Consider the following 26,193-nt stretch of genomic DNA (forward strand, 5'->3'; position numbering starts at 1 on the left):
TCATACATTTATTTTTAAATACAGAAATAGAATTTAAAACTTGGAGCAATTCAGTCATCAAAAAATCTCAGTGTGTGTCTTTTTATTTAAAAGAAGAGGAAGAAAAATTCAAAATGAAATAAAAGTATAATAATCAATGTGAAGAATATTATCAAATGTGTAAAGTCATGTGATGCTTAGCAGGAAAGCACTAAATAAAGAAAAGAAGGCATTCGTATCAACCTACCTTCCAGCATATATCAGCTACTTCAGTCAAAGTGGTACTATGATGACAGTAACCAACCAGAATGCGATATGCAAATTAGAATACTGTATCATGTACCAACTGCTCTGCTGCTAGCTGGTTGTTATAGTGATAAACTGAGGCCTTGCCTCTTGGCTTCTCCTTGAAAGAAAAACCTTTAATTTCTCAAGGGAATGAAAAGAAGAGAAGCGGGAGAAGGCGAGGGAGGGAAAGAATTACATGCGAAAACATTATCTGGCTGAGAGAAGGATAGCAGAAAGGGCATCACCACAAGAAGCATTCACTGGCCATGCCAGTGCTTGCAACTAATGCTGAGTCAGAAACAGGTATCCCAAAATCCCTTTCTAATGAGCTTCCTTCAGAAACCATGGAGGAGATAGAGCACACATGTCCTCAGCCTCGACTGGTAAGTAAAAGACAAAGGATACTTTCTTTTTTGCTTTTCTGGAGCTCAGTGCATTATGAAGTTACAGGCTAATCCTGCTTTGTAGTCTGAATAGAAATATAAAAAAGGACCTAATCTGTGTTAGCTCTGTGTTTGCTTTCTTTATTACCAGAATGGGGGTTACAAAGCAATTATTGTGCCTGCTGCATTCAGAGAGAGAATCTGGGATTACAGTATGTTTCTGCAGCCTGGTTTTTTTCAATAAAAAGTCCATCCAGCTCTGCAATAGGCTTTTCCTCTAGTCTTTGCTAGATTTCCCCTACAAAGCTTAATTCTTGTCTGTTAATTTGCCTTTTTACTTATTAAAACAAATTTGCTTAGAAACAGATTTTCACATTAATTTTTAAAAAGCCTACTCAGCATTAGGAAAGGATATCACAGTTCACTCTCTTTTTTTCCAAAGATGCAGTTAAACTGTATATATAAATCATGTGAAATTGTACACATATATGTCATTTTCAAGTAGTTCAGCACATATGAGTTGGGAGAGTTACCTTAGGAGAAAATCTGCATTTCCTTAGTAATTTATCTATTGAAGCAGTATGTATAAAGCAGCCAGTTGTGTATAGAATATAGCATCCTTTCCTTGCTGCCTAACATTTTCATTGGCATCATTTGGCATATACATTTTCTATTAAAGGAAACTCTTTTCTAAAAAGTAGTAAGGATAAGAGTTTGTTCTGTTCTTTATTCTATTAGCTTTGTGTGAGCTTCCATAAGAATTTATTAAAAATTTGCATGGAAGGAAGCAATCATTTTAGGAGATAATGAGATTTGGAAGACCAACATACTTTCTCCTGATTTATATGTCTGGGATGAGAAGATTTCTCTAAAAGTAAGGAAGCATGCTAAGCCTACTTCTCTGAAAGTAAATGTAGTTAAGATTAGGCCTGAGAACCTAACCTTGTCTATTCACAATGGCCCAGTAACAGTGTGCTCTCTGTAATAACAGAAGTTACAAAAAACAACAAAAAAAAATATATCATTTTCTTCACTGTAGGAAAAACTTTTCCTATGAAGGTTTCCTATTGATGTATTGTAGGTAGCAGCTAACTGAGAAAGGAAAACTCAGAAGAGCTCTCTACAAATTGTTGTTGTTGTTAGTTGCGAAGTCGTGTCCAACCCATCGCGACCCTACGGACAATGTTCCTCCAGGCCTTCCTGTCCTCTACCATCTTCTGGAGTCCATTTAAGCTCACACCTACTGCTTCAGTGACTCCATCCAGCCACCTCATTCTCTGTCGTCCCCTTCTTCTATTGCCCTCAATCTTTCCCAGAATTAGGCTCTTCTCCAGTGAGTTCTTCCTTCTCATTAGGTGGCCAAAGTATTTAAGTTTTAGCTTCAGGATCTGGCCTTCTAAAGAGCAGTCAGGGTTGATCTCCTCTAGGACTGACCGGTTTGATCGCCTTGCAGTCCAAGGAACTCGCAGGAGTCTTCTCCAGCACCATAGTTCAAAGGCCTCCATTCTCTGGCGCTCAGCCTTTCTTATGGTCAAACTTTTACAGCCATTTAAAAACTTACTGTACATTTAAACACATGAAACCACCTAATAATAGTTCCTGCACATATTACACTGGTTATAGTCATTTTCACAGCATAATTCAACCCAATGGGCACCATGCTGGTAAATTTTGTAGAAATATTCTGTGAAGTATTGCCCTTGCTAGCAAAAGGCCAGCATAGTAGTTTTATGAAGCTAGGTAGTGCAAAGCACTATAGAATACTTGAACTAGCACTGTCAAAGGATTTTCCTGTGGCACTGGGGGGCGGGGTTGAATTGCAAAACTGATATTTCCTAAAAGTAAACTCCCAGGAAACTGGCTTTTCCTATGTAGATTAGGATTAGCACTTGTAGACTCAGACTATATCCATGATTGTTTTAACATTTGTTCTTTGCTATTTAACTCAGTATGAACCATTTGGATTGGTTATTGTATAACTTAGTCTTACTTAGAAACAAAAGGGCAGTTTAGCGCTCAATTCCATTCCATTCCATCATTGTCTTTTGACAATGAGAAAGGAAAGGAAAGGACCCAGCCTCTATTATCATGGATAATTAAAAGGAAAAAATACTGCCTCGTGATCACTCAGTGCAAAAGCATGGTTTCTGAAAAAGAGACCTTTTCATTTAATTACATTTATTGCCTTGTTAGAAATATGCATTTATGTGGGAGGGCATTCTCTGTGGGTGCGCCTGCCCTTTGGAATGATTTACCTGTGGAACTCGGGACTGCCCCCGACCTGCACTCGTTTCGCCAGGACCTGAAAACCTGGCTTTTCGATCTATCTGGCCTGGACTGAGGGGGTTTTTAGTTTTAAGTTTTTAACATTGTTTTATTGTTGGGCTATTATTAATTTAATTCTTTTTAATTCTATTTTTTTCGTAATTTTATATTGTCTTTTAAATATTGCCCTGTAAACCGCCCTGAGTCCTTCGGGAATAGGGCGGTATAGAAAACTAATTAAATAAATAATCCTTACATTGGAAATAATATATTTTGCATAAACCTATGCAATGGATTACATATTTAAAATTTTTAATATTTTGAAAATCAGCTTAGGGATTTGTCAAAGAATCAATTAAATAAAAATATATGTAAACAAAAACAATATTTTGCAGAACCCTAATTGCTGTCTACAGTTATTCAGTGCTGTATATTTCAATGGAACTAACCTAAACAGTATATTTGTAAAGAATGATATGGTATAGTTATTCTAAGTTTGGTTTATGTTATCTCAAAATTGTAAGGTAGAATAAAAAAACTGAGCTTAAGACATATTTTAAAAAATAAAGGTTCCTTCGCACGTGCGTGCTAGTCGTTTCCAACTCTAGGGGCTGGTGCTCATCTCCGTTTCAAAGCCGAAGAGCCAGCGCTTGTCCAAGGACGTCTCCGTGGTCATGTGGCAATTAGTCATGCCTAAATTAAGTTCCCTTAATTTTGGTAAGACTACTCTTAAATTTATTTCTGTCAAAGATACCATATGCTACATCCAACATTATGTGAGTTGACATCTAATCATGTAATGTGTCTTCTTCTTTGTAACAAGGAATTAATACCGTTCTCTAAAATTTGCAGGGACAGAAGTGATTTCACAGGGAACATGAAATCTATTCCAATGGCAGATGTCATTATGACATAGATTTTTCCATATCCTATTCTAAAATTGAACTAGCCCTAAAGAAATTTCCTCTCTAACTGAGACCTGTGGTAGCCCAAAAAACAAAGGACTCTGGTAGTACTATTTTAGACTAACAATTTTTATTAAAAAGGTATAAGCTTTTGTGAGTTATAACTCTTATCAGTGCAATGAGGTGGTTAAACTGGTGTAGGATTTAAATTGAAATGAGTGGGTGAAGAGGGGTGAAGACAGGGTGGACATGAAATTGCTCCCCAAAGTGGGTTTAAAGTTAAAATAACAGAATGTCATTGCTCTTAGTGGATTACATGATATTCTTTCCTGTGTAGAACCAGCTTGATTTTTTTGCACCGAGATACATAAGTGCAAGCACAGGTCCCCAATAGCGTCATGACAGAAAAGTAACATAGAAAAAGGAAGGGCCAATGGACTGAAAAGTAAGAGCTGCCACAATTGCTACTCTCAAGCCACTTATTATTGCCTCAACAGTAGTATCATACGCTGCAGGTGGAGTCCTGCCTACCAGGAGTCTTCCTGGCAATTGCTTGCTAGTCTCTTCTTTTTTCTTCTCTTTCCTACTTATAAAGATAAAGATAATAAAACTGCCATATCTGGGCTGTGGAGGTCCACAGATGCCAATAAAGAGATAGAACCCAAATACAGTATACCTAGGGTATCTTTCAATTAGCTACTTTAAAAAATAGTTCTGGTAACAGAACTACCAGTATGAATCTGGGAGAACACCTTTTGATTTAAATCAATCTGTGCAGCTCAAAAAAAGCAGTCTTAACACTCTTGCAAAAAATACGAAACCTGTATTTTTAAGGACCCCATGAAAGATCTGACAAGCACTATGAAAAATGCTGGTTAGGGCCTGCAACCCGCGGCTCCGGAGCCGCATGCGGCTCTTTCAGCCATCTCCTGCGGCTCCCAGTCCTCTGCCATGTGCAGTCCAAAAAAAAAAAAGTGGGACTAAAAAAGTTCAACCAATCAATTCAAATATGCAGGGTAGGTACATATCTCGCCTTGGCTCCACTCTTCAGTCAAACCCTGTTCTGCGCATGCGCGCATGTACGCACATGCGCACACATTTTTTGCGGCTCCCAGTTTTTCCTTTTGTGAGGGAACCGGTTCCGAGTGGCTCTTTCACTGTTTCAGACTGCTGACCCCTGGCTTAGGCATTCTCCTGCAGCCTTAGACAAAGTGGCCTTGGAGGGCAGTTCTCAGTGATCCATAGAAAAGGAGTACCCACAGTAACCTAAAATAGCTAATAGGAAAGTTGGGCAATTTCCATCCCCTGATAGCATCAGTATTCATTGGAGAAGTGTGCCAAACTGTATCCATGGATACAAGAAGGGAAAACTACCTTTAAATTAATAGCTATGGATGACTGTACATCCCCAGCCTCAGATGTGGGCTGGGGATGAATCAGAGCAAAGCCATGCAGACATGGCAGAAAAAAAGCAGTGACTAGGTCACATTAGAGGAAAAGCTCTAAGGGGGGAGAAGTTAGGGTCTGAATGCAGAAGGTAAAACAGAAGGAGAAAAGGATATTTTATGGTGGCTGAAGAATTGAGGGAAAACCTTTTGGGGTTCAGGCCCACTGTTGCAATGGCAGTAAAGAACTCTCCTATTTTCTTTCTCCTGCTATCGTCACCTGCTGCAGCCAAAGTGGAACAGTATTTGCATGGCCTCACCATTGGCAGGCTGCATCTGAGAGGTTTATCTTTGTGCCCAGAAAGCTTTATTGGTTCCCCTACACACACATTGGTACCAGCCATAAGGATGTGGGAGTTGGAATGTTTCAAGTTTTTTTCCCAGCTTTCCAGAACTGTTGACTCTGCAATGTTACAGTAGTTTCACATGAAAGCTGACCGTGACAAACTTCACTCCTTTTTATTTTTTCTGTTCTTTCTATTCTTGCTTAATATGACATAAGAAGCCAAAAGAAGAAAAATGATATGCATAATATCCAGCTTCTTTATTATTAGTGGAAAGAATCTCTATTTGAATTCTTAATTAAACTTTTTCTGTTCTCAGCTCATATTATTGTATACTATGTATGGATGTGTTAATGCAATTTATTTAATGGGGAAAATTATAGATATTTCAAATAAAATTTTCTCAGGAATTGGAATAAATAGCAGTGAGAATGCACTTGAAATCAGTAGGTGAATGAAATATTTACATCCCTGTGTCCACTTCTAAAATATTTCACTGGAAGAAAACAAATGTGAAGGATATTATAAAGTTATTCACTCTGCTTAAGATTTAACTTTTTTTAAAAAAATCCTTATCAAGTGGTATTGGTGGAAGCAAGGAACAATAACATCATGTTTGATAATGTCCACAACTGACAATTTATTTTGCTCTCTTTTTTCATAATCTGACCTTTCCCATCTTCTAGACTTTGACAGCACCGGCTCCATTTGCGGGTGAAACAAGCTGTCAGTGCAAAGCTCCTCATGAGAAGCTAACCATTGCTCAGGCCCGTCTTGGAACACCAGGTGAGTCTGGTATTATGCATTATAAATTAATTTCAGAATGTATTTCAACCACATTAGTCCAGTGCCTCCAGAATTCCAAGCAGACTGGACTTTGTAGTCCCAATTTAAAGCACTTTTCCCCATCGTAGGGGCACCAGTTGGGAAAATTGGAATCAGATACAAGTAGTCCTTGCCATACAATGGTTTAGGGATTGTTCAAAGTTAGAGTAGCACTGAAAAGGTGACTTATGATCATTTTTCACACTTACAACTGTTGCAGCATCTCCATTGTTGTGTAGTGAGTTCTTCGCACAGGAAAGGAGACGAGGCAAGTGAGTTCAACAAAGCTCATGGTTTATTGCTTGCAGGATCTGAACTGAGAATTGGGCTGCAGCTTGCAGCAATTTATAGCCTGGCCCCTAGGCGGCAGCCAATAGGTTTAAAGCAACCCATTGCCGCCTAGGGACAGCCAATAGCAGCACTGGAGACCTGGAGTCTGGGTAGCTGGAGAGCCGTTAGCTGCTCCAGCTTACCATGTGGTGTTACAACTGAGCCCAATACCTAACACCCCTCCCCTCTTAGATCAGACAACATCATAGCAATAATTGGCAAACAGTACAAGTTACAAAAAAGGGACACGGTGGCTCAGTGGGTTAGGACACTGAGCTTGTCGATCAGATGGTTGGCAGTTTGGCAGGTCGAATCCCACGTGCTGCGTAACAGAGTGAGCGCCTGTTACTCATCCCAGTTTCTGCCAACCTAGCAGTTCGAAAGCACATAAAAATGCAAGTAGAAAAATAGGGACCACTATGGTGGGAAGGTAACAGTGTTCCGTGTGCCTTTGGCGTCTAGTCATGCCGGCCACATGACCACCGAGACGTCCTCGGACAAGCACTGGCTCTTCGGCTTTGAAACAGAGATGAGCACCGGCCCCTAGAATTGGAAACGACTAGCACGCATGTGCGGGGGAACCTTTACCTTTACCTTACAAGTTACAAGACTTAACATCAAAACAACTTTTGCAAAACAATGCAAGTTATATTATAGCATCAGTTAGCCCGAATGAATAGACTTCCATTATAGCACACAAGACAGTTAACATCATAGCTGCAATACTGTTTCAGTACAGCGACAAGTTACAGTACAGGCAACATTATAGTTCCTTTATTTTTCAACATAATCAGTTAGATAAGAAGGAGGCTTGCATGCCCTTGTGGAACGCCTTGGGGTTCCAGTCACTTTCTGGTCTACCAGCTTACCCATCGGGCCAGGTAGACCAATGTCCCTTGATGCACCTGAGTCAAAGGAATTAGATGCTCTCTGGCTGGCCTCTCCAGGTTGGCCCACCCCAGAGTTATACTGATCAGCAGAGTTGGCATAGCATTTGTTAAAGTCTGGTTGGCTTGCTTCTTCAGGGAATCCATGTTGCACTTCTGGACTCCCCTCCTCTATGCCCAGTTCCTCACTGCTTAAGAAGGAAGAGTCTTGAGAGTCCATGTATGGGCTGGCTTGGCTGCAAGTTTGAGGACTTTGGGAGGGACTTATGATGCAGTCCTCGCTTAGTGGCCATTCTGGAAACCGTTTTCTGAGTTGATCAATGTGGTGTCTGATAACTCGCCCTCCCTCCAGCCCTTCATAAGAAAGGGTACCAGATGATTTGGTAATTTTACCAGGAACCCACAGATTCCCATGTCCATAGTTTCTGGCCCATACCCAATCGCCCATTTGCAGCCCCCTTGGGGGTTTTGGTCGAGAGGCTTCTGCTGCCACTCTATCTGGATGCAACCTGTCCAGTTTAGTGATCAGTCGCCTCCCCCAACGAAGTTCTTCAGGACTTTTGCCTGTAGCAGTGCAGGGCATAGAATGTTGGCAGAGTAAAAAATCTGCCAGTCTGTGATGCCAGTCACCTGTTACGATGCGTTTGAGTGATTCCTTCCTAGTCCTCACCATTCGTTCAGCTTGACCATTAGAGGATGAGTGAAAAGGGGCAGATGTTGCATGCCTGATAAGATTTGCTCTTAGGAGGGCCTGAAATTCAGCAGCAGTGAATTGGGCCCCATTGTCTGAAACTAAGATATCTGGCAACCCATGTGTGGCGAAGAGTTTTCTCAGCACCTGGATGGTCCTAGCAGTAGTCATATTTGCAACTGGAATTACTTCCAGCCATTTGGAATGGCTGTCCACCACTATGAGAAAGAGCTGTCCCTGAAAGGGCCCAGTGTAGTCTATGTGAATTATAGACCAGGGAGTGTGCATTTCCTCCCACCTGTGAACTGGGGCGTGTGGCATCTCAGGCCTAGATTGCTGGCATGTATAACAACCATGTACCTGTGCCTCAATGTCCTTGTCAAGGCCAGGCCACCAAAGGTAGCTTCTTGCTAAAGCTTTCATTCTGACAATGCCTGGATGGCCCTCATGTAATGACTGTAAAACCCTGTCTCTCAGTGAAGAAGGGATTATGACTCTGTTTCCCCATAGGATGCACCCCTTGTGAGCTGATAGCTCATGTCTTCTGACAAAATAACTCTGAAACTCAGAGCTTGGGCTTTTATCTAACCACCCTGTGTGTACCCATGAAAGCACTCTACTAAGTGTTCTATCTGTAGCTGTTTCTGCAGCAATGTTTCTGCAGTGGGAGTCTGCTGAGGCCATCAGCATGGTCCATTTCTTTACCAGGTTTGTGAACCAATTTAAAAGTGTATGCAGATAAGAAAATAGACCATCTCAACATTCTTGGAGAAAGTATGTGGGGGGTTTGTTTGTCTGTTGTGAAGAGTCCCAACAGTGGTTTGTGGTCTGTAAAGACCATGAAGTCCCTGCCATATAAATAGTCATGGAATTTTTTTATTCCAGCAACAATGGATAGGGCCTCTTTGTCAATTTGAGCATAGTTACGCTCAGCAGAGGACAGTGTCCTAGAATAAAATGCAATAGGGACTTGTGTTCCATTCTTTTCTAAATGACTCAAGACTGCTCCCACCCCATAAGGAGATGCATCACATGCTAAACAGACTGGTTTAGACTCCCTAAAATGAGTTACAGTGGATTTAACTGACAACAGTGCCTTTAAGGCCTGGAAGCTTTTTTCATGAATGCTGGTCGATTTCCATGGAGCTTTCTTATCTAAGAGCCTGTGAAGAGGCTCTGCTAATGCAGCCTTGTTAGGCAGAAAGGCATGGTAGAAGTTGAGGAGGCCCAAGAATGCTTGTAGGCTCTCCTTTGGATTTAGGACTAGGAGCCATTTTAATGGCCTTCACTTCACTCAGCGGGGTGAATACCTTTAGCATCAATTCGAAATCCCAGAAATTCTGTTGAAGGGACCCCAATACTACATTTACTCTTTTTTAGTTTGAGGCCTGCTTCACGAAGCCTCTGTAGGACAGCCCTGAGCCTGTTGGCTAACACTTCTGTAGATTCCCCAGCGATAAGAACATCATCAAAATAAGGGCAGATGCCCTGAATGCCTTTAAGTGTGCGCTCCATGATCCCCTGGGAAATGCCTGGAGCTACGCTGACTCCAAATTGTAAACGCTTAACCTTGAAAGCCCCCCTGTGAGTCACAATCGTCTGAGCCTCAGCTGTGGCCTCATCAACCAGCATTTGCTGATAGGCCTGTGCTAAATCTAATTTAGCGAAAATAGTACCCCCTTGCAAGGAAGCTAAAATGTGGTTGACCACTGGGACAGGGTAAGCATGTTGCTTAAGGGCTTTATTAATTGTACATTTATAGTCTGCACATATCCTAATTTCCCTGTTGTCCTTAAGTGGGGTGACTATAGGAGTTTCCCACTCCCCACCATCAACTGGTTGTAAAACACCCTGTTCTACAAGCTTGTCTATTTCTGAGTCAATTTTATGTTTGAGACCCTTCGTGACTTAACCCTAATGGGAACTATGTTGGGGTCTAGCTTGAATGAGATAGGCAGTCCTGTGTATGTTCCTAGGGCTGAATCAAAAACGTCTGCAAAGTCCTCGCAAACTGACGAAAGGGTTGCAGCTTGTGTCCAGTTGATACCAGTTATCTGAATGCCTAAGGCATCAAACCAATCGAGTCCTATGAGACTTGTTCTCTGGCCCCCTACTACTATGACATCCAGGTGCCCATAAAACCCCTTAAATTTTACAGCCAAAGTAGCTTGTTAATTTCGGTCTGGCAAAAAGTCTTTGTTGGAGCGTTCGGTTCCACAGGCCGCAGACGAGCCGGTCTCGCAGTCGCTTTTCAAGGTTCGAGAATTTACAGAGGCATGCGGCCTGCCTCAAGGCCACGATGAATTCTGATGCTGTTTCGCCGGGTTGCTGCACTCGCTGATCAAACGTGAAGTGCCAGGCAATCTCTGAAATCTTGGGCTGAAAATGCTCTCCCAGCTTCTTCTTGAGGTCCGTGTAGGAAATCGATTCTAGCGGTGTTGAAGGAAAGAGGTTTTCAGCCAGGTGGAAAGTGGCTGGGCCACACACGCAGAGCAGCGTTGCAGCCTTCAGCCCATCTTCTGCGATTTGGTTTGCCCAGAGGTAGTTTTCTACCTGGGACAAGTAGGAAGGCCATCCCTCTGGATGCTTGACATCAAATTTGCGAAGTCTTCTGACCTTCAGCATTCCGTCTTCGGCTGGTTCCTGTGGTTTTTGATCCTGCTTCTCCAAGGCCCAGGGACTGAATCCGCTGAGCGTGGCTTCCTAGCCGACTGTAGGGGGGGGAAATGCCTTTTCCCTCCAGGCATGAGCTGCCTCTCCCCTAGTGAACTTCACCTCTTTTGGAGAAGCAGGATCCCACCTTCGTCGCCAGTGTTGTGTAGTGAGTTCTTCGCGCAGGAAAGGCGACAAGGCAAGTGAGTTCAAAAAAGCTCATGGTTTATTGCTTGCAGGATCTGAACTGAGAATTGGGCTGCAGCTTGCAGCAATTTATAGCCTGGCCCCTAGGTGGCAGCCAATAGGTTTAAACCAACCCATTGCCACCTAGGGGCAGCCAATAGCAGCACTGGAGATCTGGAGTCTGGGTAGCTGGAGAGCCGTTAGTTGCTCCAGCTTACCACATGGTGTTACAACTGAGCCCAATACATAACACCCATGATCACTTCATCAATATTCAGATACTTGGGAACTAGTTCATATTTATGACAGTTGCACTGTTCTGGGACCTGAGATCATATTTTGTGTCCTTCTAGCTTTATTTTTATTGTTCGTTTTGTTTTTAATCCTACATTAGCCACCTAGAGTTGCTTTTTGCAATTTTGACAGCCATACAAAATAAATAACTAAATTAAACATCTGAACATATTTAAAAGCAGTTTTGCAAATAGACAGACTGAAACAATCACCACAGCAACAGATGTTGGGGATAGCGGGGATAGCAGAAATCACTCTCCTATTCCTTCTGGGTTCTCCTTCTCACTCTTTCCTTTTCAGGAGGACAGGGGTCTGCATTCGGCACACAATTAGCCCAATTAGCCTGCTGCCCTTGTAGTCCTGTCCCATAACAAGTTCAGCTGCTTTTCAAGGGAAACTAGGCAATCCGTGACCCCTTGGATCATCCTTTTAGAGATATTTCCTTATCAGATTCCTCAATGCCTTTAACAGTTACAGAGCTTCATATAAGTTTTCTGTCATAAAATGTTGTATAAAATTTGTCAAATTTCAACTGCATGGAAGTCATAGGTTCCAGATTTTGGTCACATTCTGTAAGCAATCAAGTAAGCTGAACCATACTTTGGTTCAAAAAAAATTGTCCTGTGGTGCATCATTTCATCCAGTTAAAGGTTATAGGAAAGAGAGTTTTAATAGTATATAGATGAAAAAGTACCAAGAAATAAACATTTGAGTTATAAATGTGTGCATATGCTTCTCATTTTAAAAGAGCACTTTCTGTTTTAGCTCTACTATATAGAAGCAATTAGAATAGAATAGAGTTCTTTATTGGCCAAGTGTGATTGGACACACAAGGAATTTGTCTCCGGTGCATAAGCTCTCAGTGAACATACAAGCAAAAGGTGATAAATCATGATTATAATCATAAAATACATTCATCATAAATCATACGTTACAACACTCAGTGATAGTCATAGGATACTAAATAAGCAATCAATATAAATCATTCTAGCATACTAAATAAAAATATATAAATCGTAAGATACAAGCAACAAACTTATAAGAAGATAAGGAATAGGTAATAAAAAAAGATGAGAAAGGTGATAGTAATACAGCCCTACTAGGTAGCTTGACAGTGCTGTGGGAATTAGTTGTTTAGGAGAATGATGGCATGGGGGGGGGAAACTGTCCTTCTGTCTAGTTGTTTTGGCATGCAATGCCCTATACCGTTGTCTTGAGGGAAGAAGTTGAAACAGTTTATGTGCAGGATGTGAGGGGTCTGTAGATATTTTCATAGCCCTCTTTCTGACTCGTGCAGTATACAGGTCCTCAGTGGAAGGCAGGCTGGTAGCAATTGTTTTTTTTTTCTGCAGTTCTAACCATCAGTTGAATTCTGTGTCTGTCTTGTTTGGTTGCAGTGCCAAACCAGACAGTTATAGAGGTACAAATGACAGACAGATTCCTTTGCAGAACTGTATCAGCAGCTCCTTGGGTAGTCTGAGCTTTCTAAGTTGGCCCAGGAAGAACCTTCTTTGTTGTGCTTTTTTGATGACATTTTTGAAGTTAGGTGTCCATTTTAAGTCTTGAGATATTATAGAACCTAGAAACTATAACATCTATACTGTTGATTCTGTGTTGTCTAGTATTGTAAGAGGTGGTAGAATTGGAGGGCTTCTCCTAAAATCTACTATCATTTCCACAGTTTTGATTGTGTTCAGTTCAAGATTGTTCCGGCTGCGCCACAAGGCCAGTTGTTCAACTTCCCATCTGTATGCAGATTCATCATTGTCTCGAATGAGACCAATGACTGTTGTATTATCTGCAAACTTCAGTACTTTAACAGAGGGATCCTTTGAGATGCAGTTGTTGGTATAGAAAGAAAAAAGAATGGAGAGAGCACACAGCCCTGGCCTGGGGGGGGCTGTGCTAATTGTACAGGTATCTGATGTGATTTTGCCTAGCTTCACCTGCTGCTTCCTGTCTGCTAAAAAACCTATGACCCACTTACAAGTGTGGTCAAGCACAGCTAATGAATTAGTTTAGTTAGAAGAATATCTGGAATGATGGTGAAGTCTACAAGCTGAAGTCTACAAAAGGACATAGGTCCTTGGAGATTCAAGATGTTGTAGGATATAGTGCAGAGACATATTAACAGCATCATCTGCTGATCTGTTTGCTTGGTAGGCAAATCGCAAGGGGTCTAACAGAGGATCTGTGATAGTTTTCAGGTGAGCCAGCACTAACCTTGCAAAGGTTTTCATAATTACGTATGTCAGAGCAACTGGTGTGTTGTCATTCAGTTCCTTGATGGAGGACTTCTTCAGCACCAGGATGATAGTAGAGCATTTTAAGCAAGAAGGAACATAACACATCTCTAGTGATTTATTAAAGTTGCAGGTGAAGATGGGGGCCACTTGGTCAGCACAAGCTTTCAAGCAAGAAGGAGTTAGTGGTGGGATTCAAAATGTGAACAACCAGTCCTCTGTGTGGATGCTGCTTCCGAAAGTCTATTCTGGGCCTGGGCAACAAAAAATTAGCTACCAGTACAGCCGAAGTGGTGCAAACCAGCTGAATCCCACCACTGCAGTTATCTTGTCTGGGTCTGGTGCTTTTCCAGGCTTTTTCTGTGAAATAGATCTCGCACATCTTTTTCTGTGATCACCAGAAGTGGGGGACCCAAAGGGATGGGGTCAGTTGTAGGAGGCTTGGCTGTTGTTGGTGTATCTGAGATGGAGATGGTGGCGATAGTTGCCAGTGGTTTCCTTTCAAACCTATAGTAAAACACATTCAGGTCATCTGCCAGTTGTCAATTCCCTTCAGCATGGGAAGGAAGTTTGCTGTAATCAGTGATATTTTTAAGAATTTTCCACACATTTGCTGGTTCATTTATTGAGATTTGATTCCTCAGTTTTTCAAAGTAGCTTCTTTTTGCTGCTCGGATCTCCCTTGTTAATACATTTTTGGCCTGATTGTACAACATTCTATCTCTTTTCCTGTAGGCTTCCTCCTTGGCACGACGTAGCTGCTTGAGTTTAGCTGTAAACCAAGGCTTGTTGTTACTGTTACTGTTACTGTTACTGTTACTGCGGATTTCTGGTCTGCATTATTATAATTTAATAATTATAGTAATAGTTGTTAACAACAACAAAACAACAACAACAACAACAACAACAACAATAATAATAATAATAATAATAATAATAATAATAATAATTCATCTGGTAGTTTATTTCTTTATTAAGGAAATTGTCTTTGAACTAAACTCACCTTCTAGTGATATTGTACAGATTCCATGAAACAGAGTAATGGAGCAATCTTTTCTTCTGGGATGCAGATCAAATTCCCAATCTGATCTAGGGCTCTGGAATTTCTTGGTGCTCTTGTATCCGAGTATTGGGCCTGACTCTTGTTAGCTTCTGAGCCCAGCCAAGACCAGCCAATCACTGTTTTTTTTTTATGGTAAATAATTTTTCTGATATGGATTTTTATTGGGCTAAATGGCTCAACACTGCCTGAACCTCTTCCTTATATTTTTGAATAGAAGTAGCAAATGCATCATTATCATCTGACTAGATTTGAGATAAACTTCTGGTATGACATGAAAATTGTTTCTTATGTTCATAGTGGACAGACCTGTCAGAGTCTACGCAGATGGAATATTTGATCTCTTCCATTCTGGTCATGCAAGAGCTCTCATGCAAGCCAAAACTCTGTTTCCTAATAGCTACTTATTAGTAGGAGGTAAGCCTGATATTCAAACAATTATTACATTTAGACTGATATTCTTTTTTATATAGTTTGCTAAACATGCCCAGATTTTCTGAGTTTTCTAATTTTAATTTACTGAAAAGCAAGCTTTTAATTTTAACCTTTTCCTACGAAATATTAGGAAAGAACTAAAGTGCTTGCAAATGTCACATAAGCAGCTTGCTGATCAATAAGGTAATTTTTCTCTGATCCAGAAGATCTTTTTTCTGTTTGTAAAGCTGACCAGTTCCCTAAGACTTGTAGAACCTATGAAATTGAGATAAGAAAAGAAATTTAATATTACATATGTTCAAGATCAATTCTGGATTCTTCTTTCTCAGATATTAAAAACAGAAATGTGGAATGGAGCCTATTGAATGTCATTTCATCCAAATTTATATGCTGAAATATAATTGCTTCTTTCCATTAGTTTGTATTAAGAGAAGGCAATTGATGAACATGTCCCTATGACTGGTATGCTGATATTTCCATAAGAAATTGGAACAATAGTAATATCCAGAAAAAGAAATGCCATGGAGAATGTGGAAATGCTGAAATAAAACAATGGCCAGTCTAGCTTCCCTCAATTTCATTGCTATCTCTGTGTCTTGAGACAAGTCTCAGACTTTCCAGCTAGGACAGCAAAGAGAACTGCAAGAAAAGATCCACCATTCCACAGTTGAAAAGCTTTGGGACTCGCTTCTGAAAGAAACTCAGCTAGCAATTTCTCTGACCAACAAATTAGAGAAACAGCTATCCAACATAGAATAGCTTTTAATGTAATGGCCGTCCAATATAAGCAAGTTTTCAACTGACTAAATGTGATCAAGGGACTGAAAATGGTTTTCCAATTTTAGATTGCTGCCTTTGTGATTTGGTATGACAACTACTGTTTTAAACTCTGAAAATAGATTTGAATCATTTATAGCCAAAGAGATGCACTGAATTTTACAGGGTCATGATTACTCTTTTTGAATTCTTCTTGCATGTATGTCAGTTTGCAGTGATGATCTAACACATAAGTTTAAAGGTTTCACTGTAATGAATGAAGAGGAACGTTATGAGGCTCTCAGACACTGTCGCTATGTAGATGAAGTAATCAGAGATGCTCCATGGACACTCACAGCAGAGTTTTTGGAAAAGCATAAGGTATTTTTCTTTCTATTTTTTAACCTCTCCCCCCCATAAACCAGTTTCATACTAGTGCTGGTGCCAAATACTGCATATTTGTCATGTTTATAAAGCATAGTTGGACTCTAAACTGAGGTGTCTTTTGCTACCATTCCTACCATATTATTTGTGTAATTCAGGTTGTAATTCAAAAGTGGTAATAATTCTTTTGCTTATAGCTGTGATGGTAACAACACTATGAAAAACTCTTTTCCTTTTCTTGTCTCCTTTTAGATGCTATGCAGCAAAATCTTAGAAAATGTAATTAGGATTTGAGGAAGTGGGGAAAAAACTTTTCAGGCTACTATAACAAAAAGGGAAAATATCTTTTCAAACATTGACTCAGTTCCAGTAATAACAATGATAATGCAACTGAATTAAAATCCCGTGTGCAATCTTCCTTCCATCCGTTTATCTGTTACTTTCATAGGCCTTTCTTGTAACAATCCAAATCCCCAAATGTCCAAAATAGCATAGCATTTAGGCTTATATAATGCCCCATAGCGCTTTACAGTATTCTCTGGATGGTTTACAATGTAAGCATCATTTGCACATTGCCCCCAACAATCTGGGTCCTCATTTACTGACCTCGGAAGGATGGAAAGCTGAGTCAAGCTCGAGCCCTTTCAGGATCGAACTCCAGACTGTGGGCAGAGTTTGCCTGCAATACTGCACCTAACCTCTACACAACCAGGGCTGCTAGTAACCAAATTAACAATACAGTTGCAGAAAACTGGATTTTCTCTTCTTTCTTATAAACTGTATATACAGGTTACTTAGATATTTTGGGAGGAAACTGTTAATTGTTTTATTGCTGTGCAAGCATATATCCATGAAAAATCATGCTGGTTGATTGAATTGTAAGATTAGCTACTCTTCACTACCTACTACATGTTTATGTCATACATTTCTCAATAATATACAAAGCTCAAGTAAATAATTAGCTATGGTTGGTCTTCCACGTATTTTGAATAACTTTATTAAGTTGTATTATATTAAGAAGCAAAGTATAATAGTAAAAATGTCATTAAAATATTCTGAGATAAGTTTTTTCTTTAGCATGATTCTTTAGGTTTCAGCATAGTGAATATTTTGTATTACTGATGTGGTACTTAATATAATTGTAAACAGCTTAGATTCTTTAACTAACATCACATATATAACTAAAAGGTTTTGCAGTTTCATGTGCTATACAGTGATATAAAATCTATTATAATCATTTAAAATATTTTTTATTTAAAATTTGTTTAGCAAATAAGGAAGTTAGGTTTCCAAAGTAAGAGACAACTTAACTTCCTTTTATTCTGTATTTTTAGATTGATTTTGTAGCCCATGATGATATTCCATATTCTTCTGCTGGTTCAGATGATGTTTACAAGCATATAAAGGAGGCAGGTAGGTATGCTTTGTTGTTCCTTTAAGTAGCTAACCTCATTATTGCCTCACATAACTATCAGACTGAAAAAATACTTCTTCAGTGATTTTTTTTAAATCTTAAATTTTAAGACCACAATAAAATTTTTAAAAAGCATCCCTGACAGGTGGCAAAACAGCCTTCAGTTGAATACTGCCAACTGAAGAGGAACCCATTTATCTTTCTAAGTAATTGTTCCACTGCTGAGCCGATGTTAATGATAGGATATATTTCTAACATTCAATTGGAATCTGTCTTTCTGTAACTATTATTCTGCACACTGGAATAAAACAAAACAACCTTGACTTTCTTTGTGTGACATCCTCACACATTTGATGAATGTTGTACATTCTTCAGTCTCCTCAAACTTTTTCAGAGGTGTATTTCCATTTCCCCGATCATTCCCATTGCCCTTCTAATTTCTTTGAATACTTCTTCTTGTGTGGTTTCCAGAACTGAATGCAACATTCAGAGTGGGATCTGATCAAAATAGAAAAAATGAAATGATTACTTCTTGTGATTTGGAAATAATTCAGACTTAATTATACTTGCTTGTTTGGCAGCCACATTACACTGCTGACTCATAATCAGTTCTCCTAAATGTCATACTATCCAGTCTATGCTTAACTAACTTACTAATCTGAATGTCATGAGGTACTTCAGCAAATGTTTTGCTAATGTCAAAATATGTTGGATCTATCACATTTCTACAATTTATTAAAATTGTGTGAGAGAGAGTGCTTTCAACCCAGTCTTGAATCCTGGCAACTGGCTGTATCAGTTCATGCAGATTTCTTGGCAGTATTTTTAGAAATAGTTTGCCCTCACCTTCTTTCTAAGGCTGAGAGAGTAAGTGGATCAAAGTTACCAGTTGGTTTGCTGCCTAAGTAAGGATTAGAACTCAAGGTCACCTTGCCTTAAACACTATACCAAATTGACTGTCATTATAGAAATGACCCTATCCAATAACATGACATGACAAACAACATGGCATAACATAATGGCATAAATATTTAGGCAAGACATGCCCTTGACAAATGCTTGCTAATAATTCTGGTGATTATGGCATTTTTCCCAAGGTACTTATAGAATTTACAAACTTCTCTAGAAATTTCCTAGTAATCACTGTATGACTAATAAAGATGATAAGAGGTCTTGAAGCTAAACCATACCATGAACAGTTAAGGGAACTAGGTATGTCTAGCCTAATGAACAGAATGATTAGGGAGAAATGATAACTGTCTTCCAGTATTTGGAGGTAGCCACAGAGATGAGGGGTCAATTTATTCTCCATAGCACCTGAGGACAGGACAGGAATCCATGGGTGGAAGCTTATTAAAGAGAGATTCTTCCTAGAACTAAGAAAAATTTCCTGACAGTGAGAGCAATTAACCAATGGAAGAGCTTGCCTCGTGGAGTTGTGGGTGCTCCATTGGGGAAGGTTTTTAAGAAAAGATTGGACATCCATTTGTCCAGGATCCATTTGGGCAGGGGATTGAACTATAAAACATAAGTAAAATACTTCTTTAAAATACTTTTCTTATACATGACTTAAACGTGAAATGTTTTCTCGGTATCCTAGTTATTGTGAATGTTCCCAAGGTGACTGTGTTACATAGGACAGTTGCCCAGTTTAAGAGAGAATCAGCTATACTTAAATCGTCACAGAAAGAATTTAAGCAGCTAAGCTGCAAACATCATAAGGTGTAGAGAAATTTTTTTTCATGAAAAACCAAGTTCAGACTATTTGTTTTTTATTCCATCATAAAGATACAAAGGTAGCTTGCAAATAAGAGTTTGTTAAGCTTCTTTCTATACAATAATTTGAACTATTTGGACCAATGCGGGAGAGATGGTGATTAAGCAAAAAAATTGATTGGATTATCTAGCTTGCCTCTAGTTTTGATTATCATAATATAAAAAAGATGTTGAGACTGTAGAAAGAGTGCAGAGAAGAGCAAGATGATTAGGAGAACTAGAGGCTTAAACATATGAAGAATATTGCAGGAATTGAGTATCTCTCATTTAATGAAAAGAAGGACTAGGGGTAACATGATAGCAGTGTTCCAATATCCAAAGAGCTGCTACAAAGCAAAGAAGGTCTACTTATTCTCCAACACACCTGAAGGCAAGGTAAGAAGCAATGGATGGAAACTAATCAAGGAGATTTATGTGAGATTTTGTTTTTCTGATACTACAGTTGCAGTGTTGGGCTTTCTACATGTACTTTTCTCTGACGCTCTGGGATTTTTTTTCAGTCGCTTATATGTACATGTAGTCGATTAACAATCATTTATTTAGTGACCATTCAAAGTAACAATGACACTGAAAAAATTGACTTGCAACTGGGCCTTGTACTTACAGCCATTGCAAATCTCCACAGTCACACGATAAAAATTGAGGCACTTATCAATCAGCATGTATTTATGATGGTTGTAGTGTTCTGGGATCATGCAATTGCTATTTGCAACCTTCCCAGCCAGTTTCCAATGAGCAAAGACAGTAGGAGAATCTGAGTTCACTTAATGACCACATGATTCACTTAGCAACTGGAGTAATCCACTAAACAAGTATGGCAAAAAGTTGTAAAATTGGGCATGATTCACTTAACAGTTGCCTTGCTTAGCAATGTAAATGTTGGTCCCAATTGTGGTTGTATGTAGAGGACTACCCTTTTTTGTTTTTATAATTTCACTTTGTTTTTTGTGTAGTCACATTTGCATCCTCTACTATTCTCATTTCTCCCTCCTCCTCTTCCTCCTTCTTCTCTCTTCAAATTGTTTCCCATGCTTTTAGTATTCTTTTCTAAGTAATGCTGAATCATTTTAAGTTGCCTTCCTATTTATTTCTGCTGTCTTGAAATCCTGATTATTGTTCTCACAGTTATTAAAATCTAATTTTAAAGTCCTAGATCAATGATGGTGAAACTTTTGGGCACATTATGTCAAACATATGGCAAATGCCTAACTTGACTCTGCTGCCATGTCTCTCTCACACACAAACCCACATATGGAACAAAAGAGAAACAGAATAACAGAGTTGGAAGGGACCTTGGAGGTCTTCTAGTCCAACCCCCTGCTCAAGCAGGAAACCTTATACCATTTCAGACAAACGGTTGTCCAATTTCTTCTTAAAAACGTTCAGTGTTGGACCACCCACAACTTCTTGAAGCAAGTCATTCCACTGATTAATTGTCCTGTCAGGAAATTTCTCCTTAGCTCTAGGTTGCTTCTCTCCTTGATGAGTTTCCATCCATTGCTTCATATCCTGCTTTTGGGTGCTTTAGAGAATAGACTGACCCTCTCTTCTTTGTGGTAGCCCCTTAGATATTGGAACACTGCTATGATGTCACTCCTAGTCATTCTTTTCATTAAACTAAAGGTACAGTAAACAACTCTATGTATCCATTTATGTAAAAAATACATTCCGATCATGTGTGGTGCTATATATTATATAAAGAAACATGAAATAATTATAAAGATGAAATATGAATAGGACTCATTCTGATGGCTCCAGAGGCCCTGTGAGAGCATGGCCCACTTAAGTGATTTTTGGAGGGTCTGAAGACTAGGCAAGAGAAACCCCATTCTCACATAGCTTCAGCAGGCATCAAAAGTCATGTGAGTACATGATGTATTCTGAGATAGTTGTTGGGAATTGGTGAACACTGGTGTGTTTTCTTTGAAACACGTGTCATAGGTTAATCATAATTGTCCTAGGCACCTGTTGGATTTCACTTAGCTTTAATTTTTCTTAAAATGAAGAACTCCAGAATTACACGTTCATTGTCTTCTAATGTTCTAAGTTCTTTAGCTTCACAACTAAATCTTACTTATGGGATGGTATCAAATCAAGGACAGTTGATCCTTTGGTGGACAGGCAATAGATTACACCAACAACCATACTGTTTTAATTCAGTTACTCTCTATAACAATACCAAACGTATTGTGATTATTTTATAGTGGTTTTTTTTTGAGCCTGATAGTCAGCAGAAATGTAGGCTGGCATAAATTGTGCTTCTCTCTGCCAATCTGCATTCTGCATCAAAAACAAGGCCAGCAAATGATGCTGTTTTTATTATTTTAATATGGGACAAGTTAAGAAAAAGGCTTAATGGGTTCCTTTACTTTGTTTCCTTTCCCATAGGAAAAAACTGTAATATCATTGGTGACAGAACCAGAACCACACAGTTTACAGAACCCAGCTCTGTTTCCCAATTGAAATTGACTTTCTGTGCAGAATGCAATAAAAGCCTTCTCAAGAGAATGATAATTTGGATTTTTAAACATAGATTTAGGATTTTTCAGAAGAATGCTAATCCTTATACATTTAAGGAATTCATGTTACATTTGATAAATATTTTGGAAAACAGTGATCAAGGATTACATGGGCATATGCCTCATCAGAAGGTAGATACCTGGTCTCTCCTGCAGTCCAAGCCAAATAGTCATGGATGTTCCCATGGCAGTTTAAAGTGACTAATAAGAACTCAGTAGATGCCATCTCTATTAGGATCATCAACCACAATCATGCCATGGTTCATGCCATGGTTACTGGGTATGAGAATGAGGAATTTGGATTTTGAAGAATGGATATTGCAACATATAGTATATTTCTATGGAGATTCTCAATCATCCAGGTCATGGTTGTCTCAAAGGTGCTTTTTCAAGAGGCAACTGGAATTTCTTTTTTTTTTCTTTAAAGACATTTTGCTTCTCATCCAAGAGAGCTGACGAAGCTTCTTGGGTGAGAAGCAAACTGTCTTCAAATGAAAAAAAGAAAAGAAAAGAAAGTCCAGGTGCCTCTTGTAAAAGCACCTTTGAGACAACATATAGCACAACATCTCCATTTCTATTAGTCCTGTTCCTTTGTAACAAAACATATCCATTACCTGCTATATTGCAACAATAGGAGTCATCAGGGCTTTTTTTGTAAAAGAAAAAGGTGCTGGAACTCACACATGTCATACAACCCGCCTTGCCTACCCTACAAGGTTCCATCCAAAAAAGGTGCCGGAACTCCGTTCTGAGCGTTCTATGAGGAAAAAAAGCCCTGGGAGTCATCAATTATGCTTGTGTGTGTGCTTGCATGCTTTTCTGTGCTTGCATGCTTTTCTGTGCCTTTGAATCAGAATCCATATTGATTTCTGGCAACTGCCAAATCTCTATAGTTTTCTTGGCAAGGTTTTGGAAGTGGTTTGCCATAGTTTGCTTCATAGGGCTGAAAAAGAGTGACTGGCTCAAGGTCACCAGCTGGATTTGGCCTAAGACAGGACAAGAACTTGTCGTCTCCCAGGTTCTAGACTGGTGCCTTAACTACTACACCAAATTGGCTCTCAATCCATTATATACATTGCATAAATTATTTCTATACTAAAATGCTTCCTTTTTCTGTTCTAGAGGAACATTCTTAAATTTGAGATAGGGAGAAGCAAACTTGTCTATGAACAACAAACTATTAGATACCATTGGTCCTTTAAGTTAGACCAGTTTAGGAAAAAGGTACCTCAAGTAACATAGAATTCTCTTGATATAGGTTTTAATAACAGAATCTTAAAAGCCTACAGTTTCGTTTTCCTTTCTCTTATTCCAAAGACAGTGAAGCGGCTATCTTGACTTTCCACACTTTTCTCTTTTCCCCAGATTAAGCTGATGTTTTACTAATAGTTGCCACATATTTTGTAGAACAACAAAAAAAAAGGCCGTTCTCCTTGGAACTGTGCATGCAGTTACCCACAGCATTGTTTTCTCTGGCTCTGCAAAATTCTGTCACTTTTGATATATAGAGATATTTACAACTGACCTTGGGGAAAGCATGAATGAACTGTTAAGGAGGAACTTGGATATGAGATTATATAGTCCAGAGGTAGGAGAAAGTACAAAAAAGAAAATAACTTTGCCTTGATTTTGTTTCATATAAGATGTGACAAAGAGAAACTTGGACAGGCTTTCAAGATTCTGCTATTATACCTTGCAACTGAAAAGTACCACTGATTTTATCTACCTTGAAGGGCTGATGTATGAATATATACATAATGTAAAGTCCTATCTGTTGTTCATGTCTGTCTCTCTTCCTGATTTTGTCTGCTTCGTCCGATTTTGTTAGTTAGCAGTTTTTGATGTTTGCTAATGTTTACTAAATAAACATTAAGCTTATTTTTATAATGGAACTGAGTTGGACTCTATTTGCCTGCTTTGATCTGGATACAGAGATTGACAGGAAATTTGTTGGCTGCAAACTGAACTAAAAATTACCTATGACAATTTTCCAATGCAGAATTCCTCTACCATTCCTTAGGTAAACATCTACAAATATTATAGCCTTTTCTGATAAAAGGTCTTTCTCTCTGTACATTTCTGATTGTCAAGGAATTTTTCAGAATCTGAATCTAGTAGCAATTCTAACAAGAGTGTGTTTGTTTTTTAATCAGTCAATATTATATACCCTGATATGTCAGTTTTTTGTAAATGGTAAACTTTTAGTGTATAGTCACATTCATTTTAAGACCCAGTGTTTCCTCTTCTAGATAATGAGGCTGTTAACTTTTTGAATTTAATATATTTTTACGTTTCATTATTTGTACAAAAGTATGGAAATTCAAAAGGGACGCGGTGGCTCAGTGGGTTAGGACGCTGAGCTTGTCGATCAGATGGTCGGCAGTTTGGCGGGTCAAATCCTGAGTGCCGCGTAACAGACTGAGTGCCTGTTACTCGTCCCAGCTTCTGCCAACCCAGCAGTTTGAAAGCACGTAAAAATGCAAGTAGAAAAATAGGGACCACTACGGTGGGAAGGTAACAGCATTCCGTGCGCCTTTGGCGTCTAGTCATGCCAGCCACATGACCATGGAGACGTCCTCGGACAAGCGCTGGCTCTTCAGCTTTGAAACAGAGATGAGCACCAGCCCCTAGAGTTGGAAACGACTAGCACGCATGTGCGGGGGAACCTTTACCTTTACCTTTATGGAAATTCAGGAACCCAAATAACAGAAAAGCTTGATTCTTTTAAAACTAGACCTAGATATTATTAGAAGTTGTCTCCTTTCCTTTCCTTCTTTCCTTTCCTTTCCTTTCCTTTCCTTTCCTTTCCTTTCCTTTCCTTTCCTTTCCTTTCCTTTCCTTTCTAGACTTTCAGATATTTCCCTATAGATATTGGTGGCAGACATTAGTTACAAGCAGAATAATGCACAATATAATTACATCATAGTCTGCCTGCTTTGATGCTGGGAGAAAGGGACAAAAATGATAGAGCGTGCCAGTTTTATTTCTTGTAACATCTAGCCATGCCTTGAAACCTGATATTTTCAGTTAATTCATACAATTATCTATTCATCTTAGCTTTGATATCAATTATTGGTGCTTCCTGGACCATTATTTCTTTCCAACAATATATTTGTTAAACGATGAAGGGGCTTCTTTTTGTTTGCAATGTAGTCTCAACAGTTCTCTAAATTGTGAGGCAGTGATGATGCTCCATACTTTTTAAAAAGACAATAAAACTTTTTTAAAAAATGTTTTATTGGATACAAAACCAAGCCCAAGACAACAAACAAAATTGAAGTTTAAATTTAGAAATCTTTAATCTTGTTCTCAACCTATAATATTAGTTGTTAATATCAACAGTTAACAGAATTAAAGAAAGCAGTAACAACTTTCTCCCTGAATTTCATAGGGATTTCAGATTGTTCAGCCGTCCTTTGCCTCATTTTACTATTCCGATTCTGATTATAATCAGAATATAATCTGTCTGTCTGAATTCTTCTTACATTTAAAGGAAAATTTTCCTGTAAGATTCATGTGCTCCTCACTATTGTTTTCTTTCAAAGAATAATCTATTTCTAGAGAAATTCTTATTAATATTACTTTACCAATTATGGGGACAATTGAATTGTAAATGCTTACAATGTTGCACATAATGTGTGTTTTGGTGGATTATTGAAAACCTGCTGCATACATGTTTGCATATATATTATAAAAAAGAAGATGCATATTTATATTAGGCTGTACAAAATGCAAGATTATATGACAGTCTTATATACCTTACTTCCAAGTATGTTTCTAGGGGATGATGCAAGCTTATGTTAACATAAATGAAACGTTGAGGTGCAGAATGATTTAAGCTACTTGTAACAATTAATGTGTTGGGTGTAAATTATATTTATGGCTATACAAATTTGTTAAATAAAATAAAAATTGTAAATGATAGTTAATGCTTTAATTAAATCGTTAGTTTAACAATTACAATACATATTTATAAGAACTTTTGAAATATATATACCATTAAAGTTACTTTGATTTGAATCTTTTAAATGCTCAATATCTTCAAATCATTTCAAAGTCAGTGTCAAGACTGATTCACCTTTTCACCTACATTTTCTCCCTTGCTCATAGCTTCACAAGATTGTGGAATGGAATGAAAAGGTGAAAGGGGTGGTATCTAGGCAACCGAGGCATCTTTGAGAGTTTGCAAGAA

General features: G+C 38.9%; 1 protein-coding gene across 1 annotated transcript in view; it reads left to right on the top strand.

Annotated features, from left to right (window-relative positions):
- Window positions 1–533: 533 nt before the first annotated feature.
- The window catches only part of PCYT1B (phosphate cytidylyltransferase 1B, choline), a gene marked incomplete at its 5' end in the record, with an annotated part of 31,680 nt that continues 6,020 nt past the window's right edge, over window positions 534–26,193 (top strand). Inside the window, 5 exons of the mRNA XM_081326624.1 lie at window positions 534–650; window positions 6,236–6,335; window positions 15,018–15,134; window positions 16,138–16,289; window positions 17,627–17,705. Coding sequence (XP_081182750.1) covers window positions 534–650; window positions 6,236–6,335; window positions 15,018–15,134; window positions 16,138–16,289; window positions 17,627–17,705 — 565 coding nt within the window. The remainder of the gene's footprint in view (window positions 651–6,235; window positions 6,336–15,017; window positions 15,135–16,137; window positions 16,290–17,626; window positions 17,706–26,193) is intronic.

The sequence above is a fragment of the Vipera berus genome (assembly GCF_964194415.1).
Source record: "Vipera berus genome assembly, chromosome: 4".
Classification (NCBI taxonomy): domain Eukaryota; kingdom Metazoa; phylum Chordata; class Lepidosauria; order Squamata; family Viperidae; genus Vipera; species Vipera berus.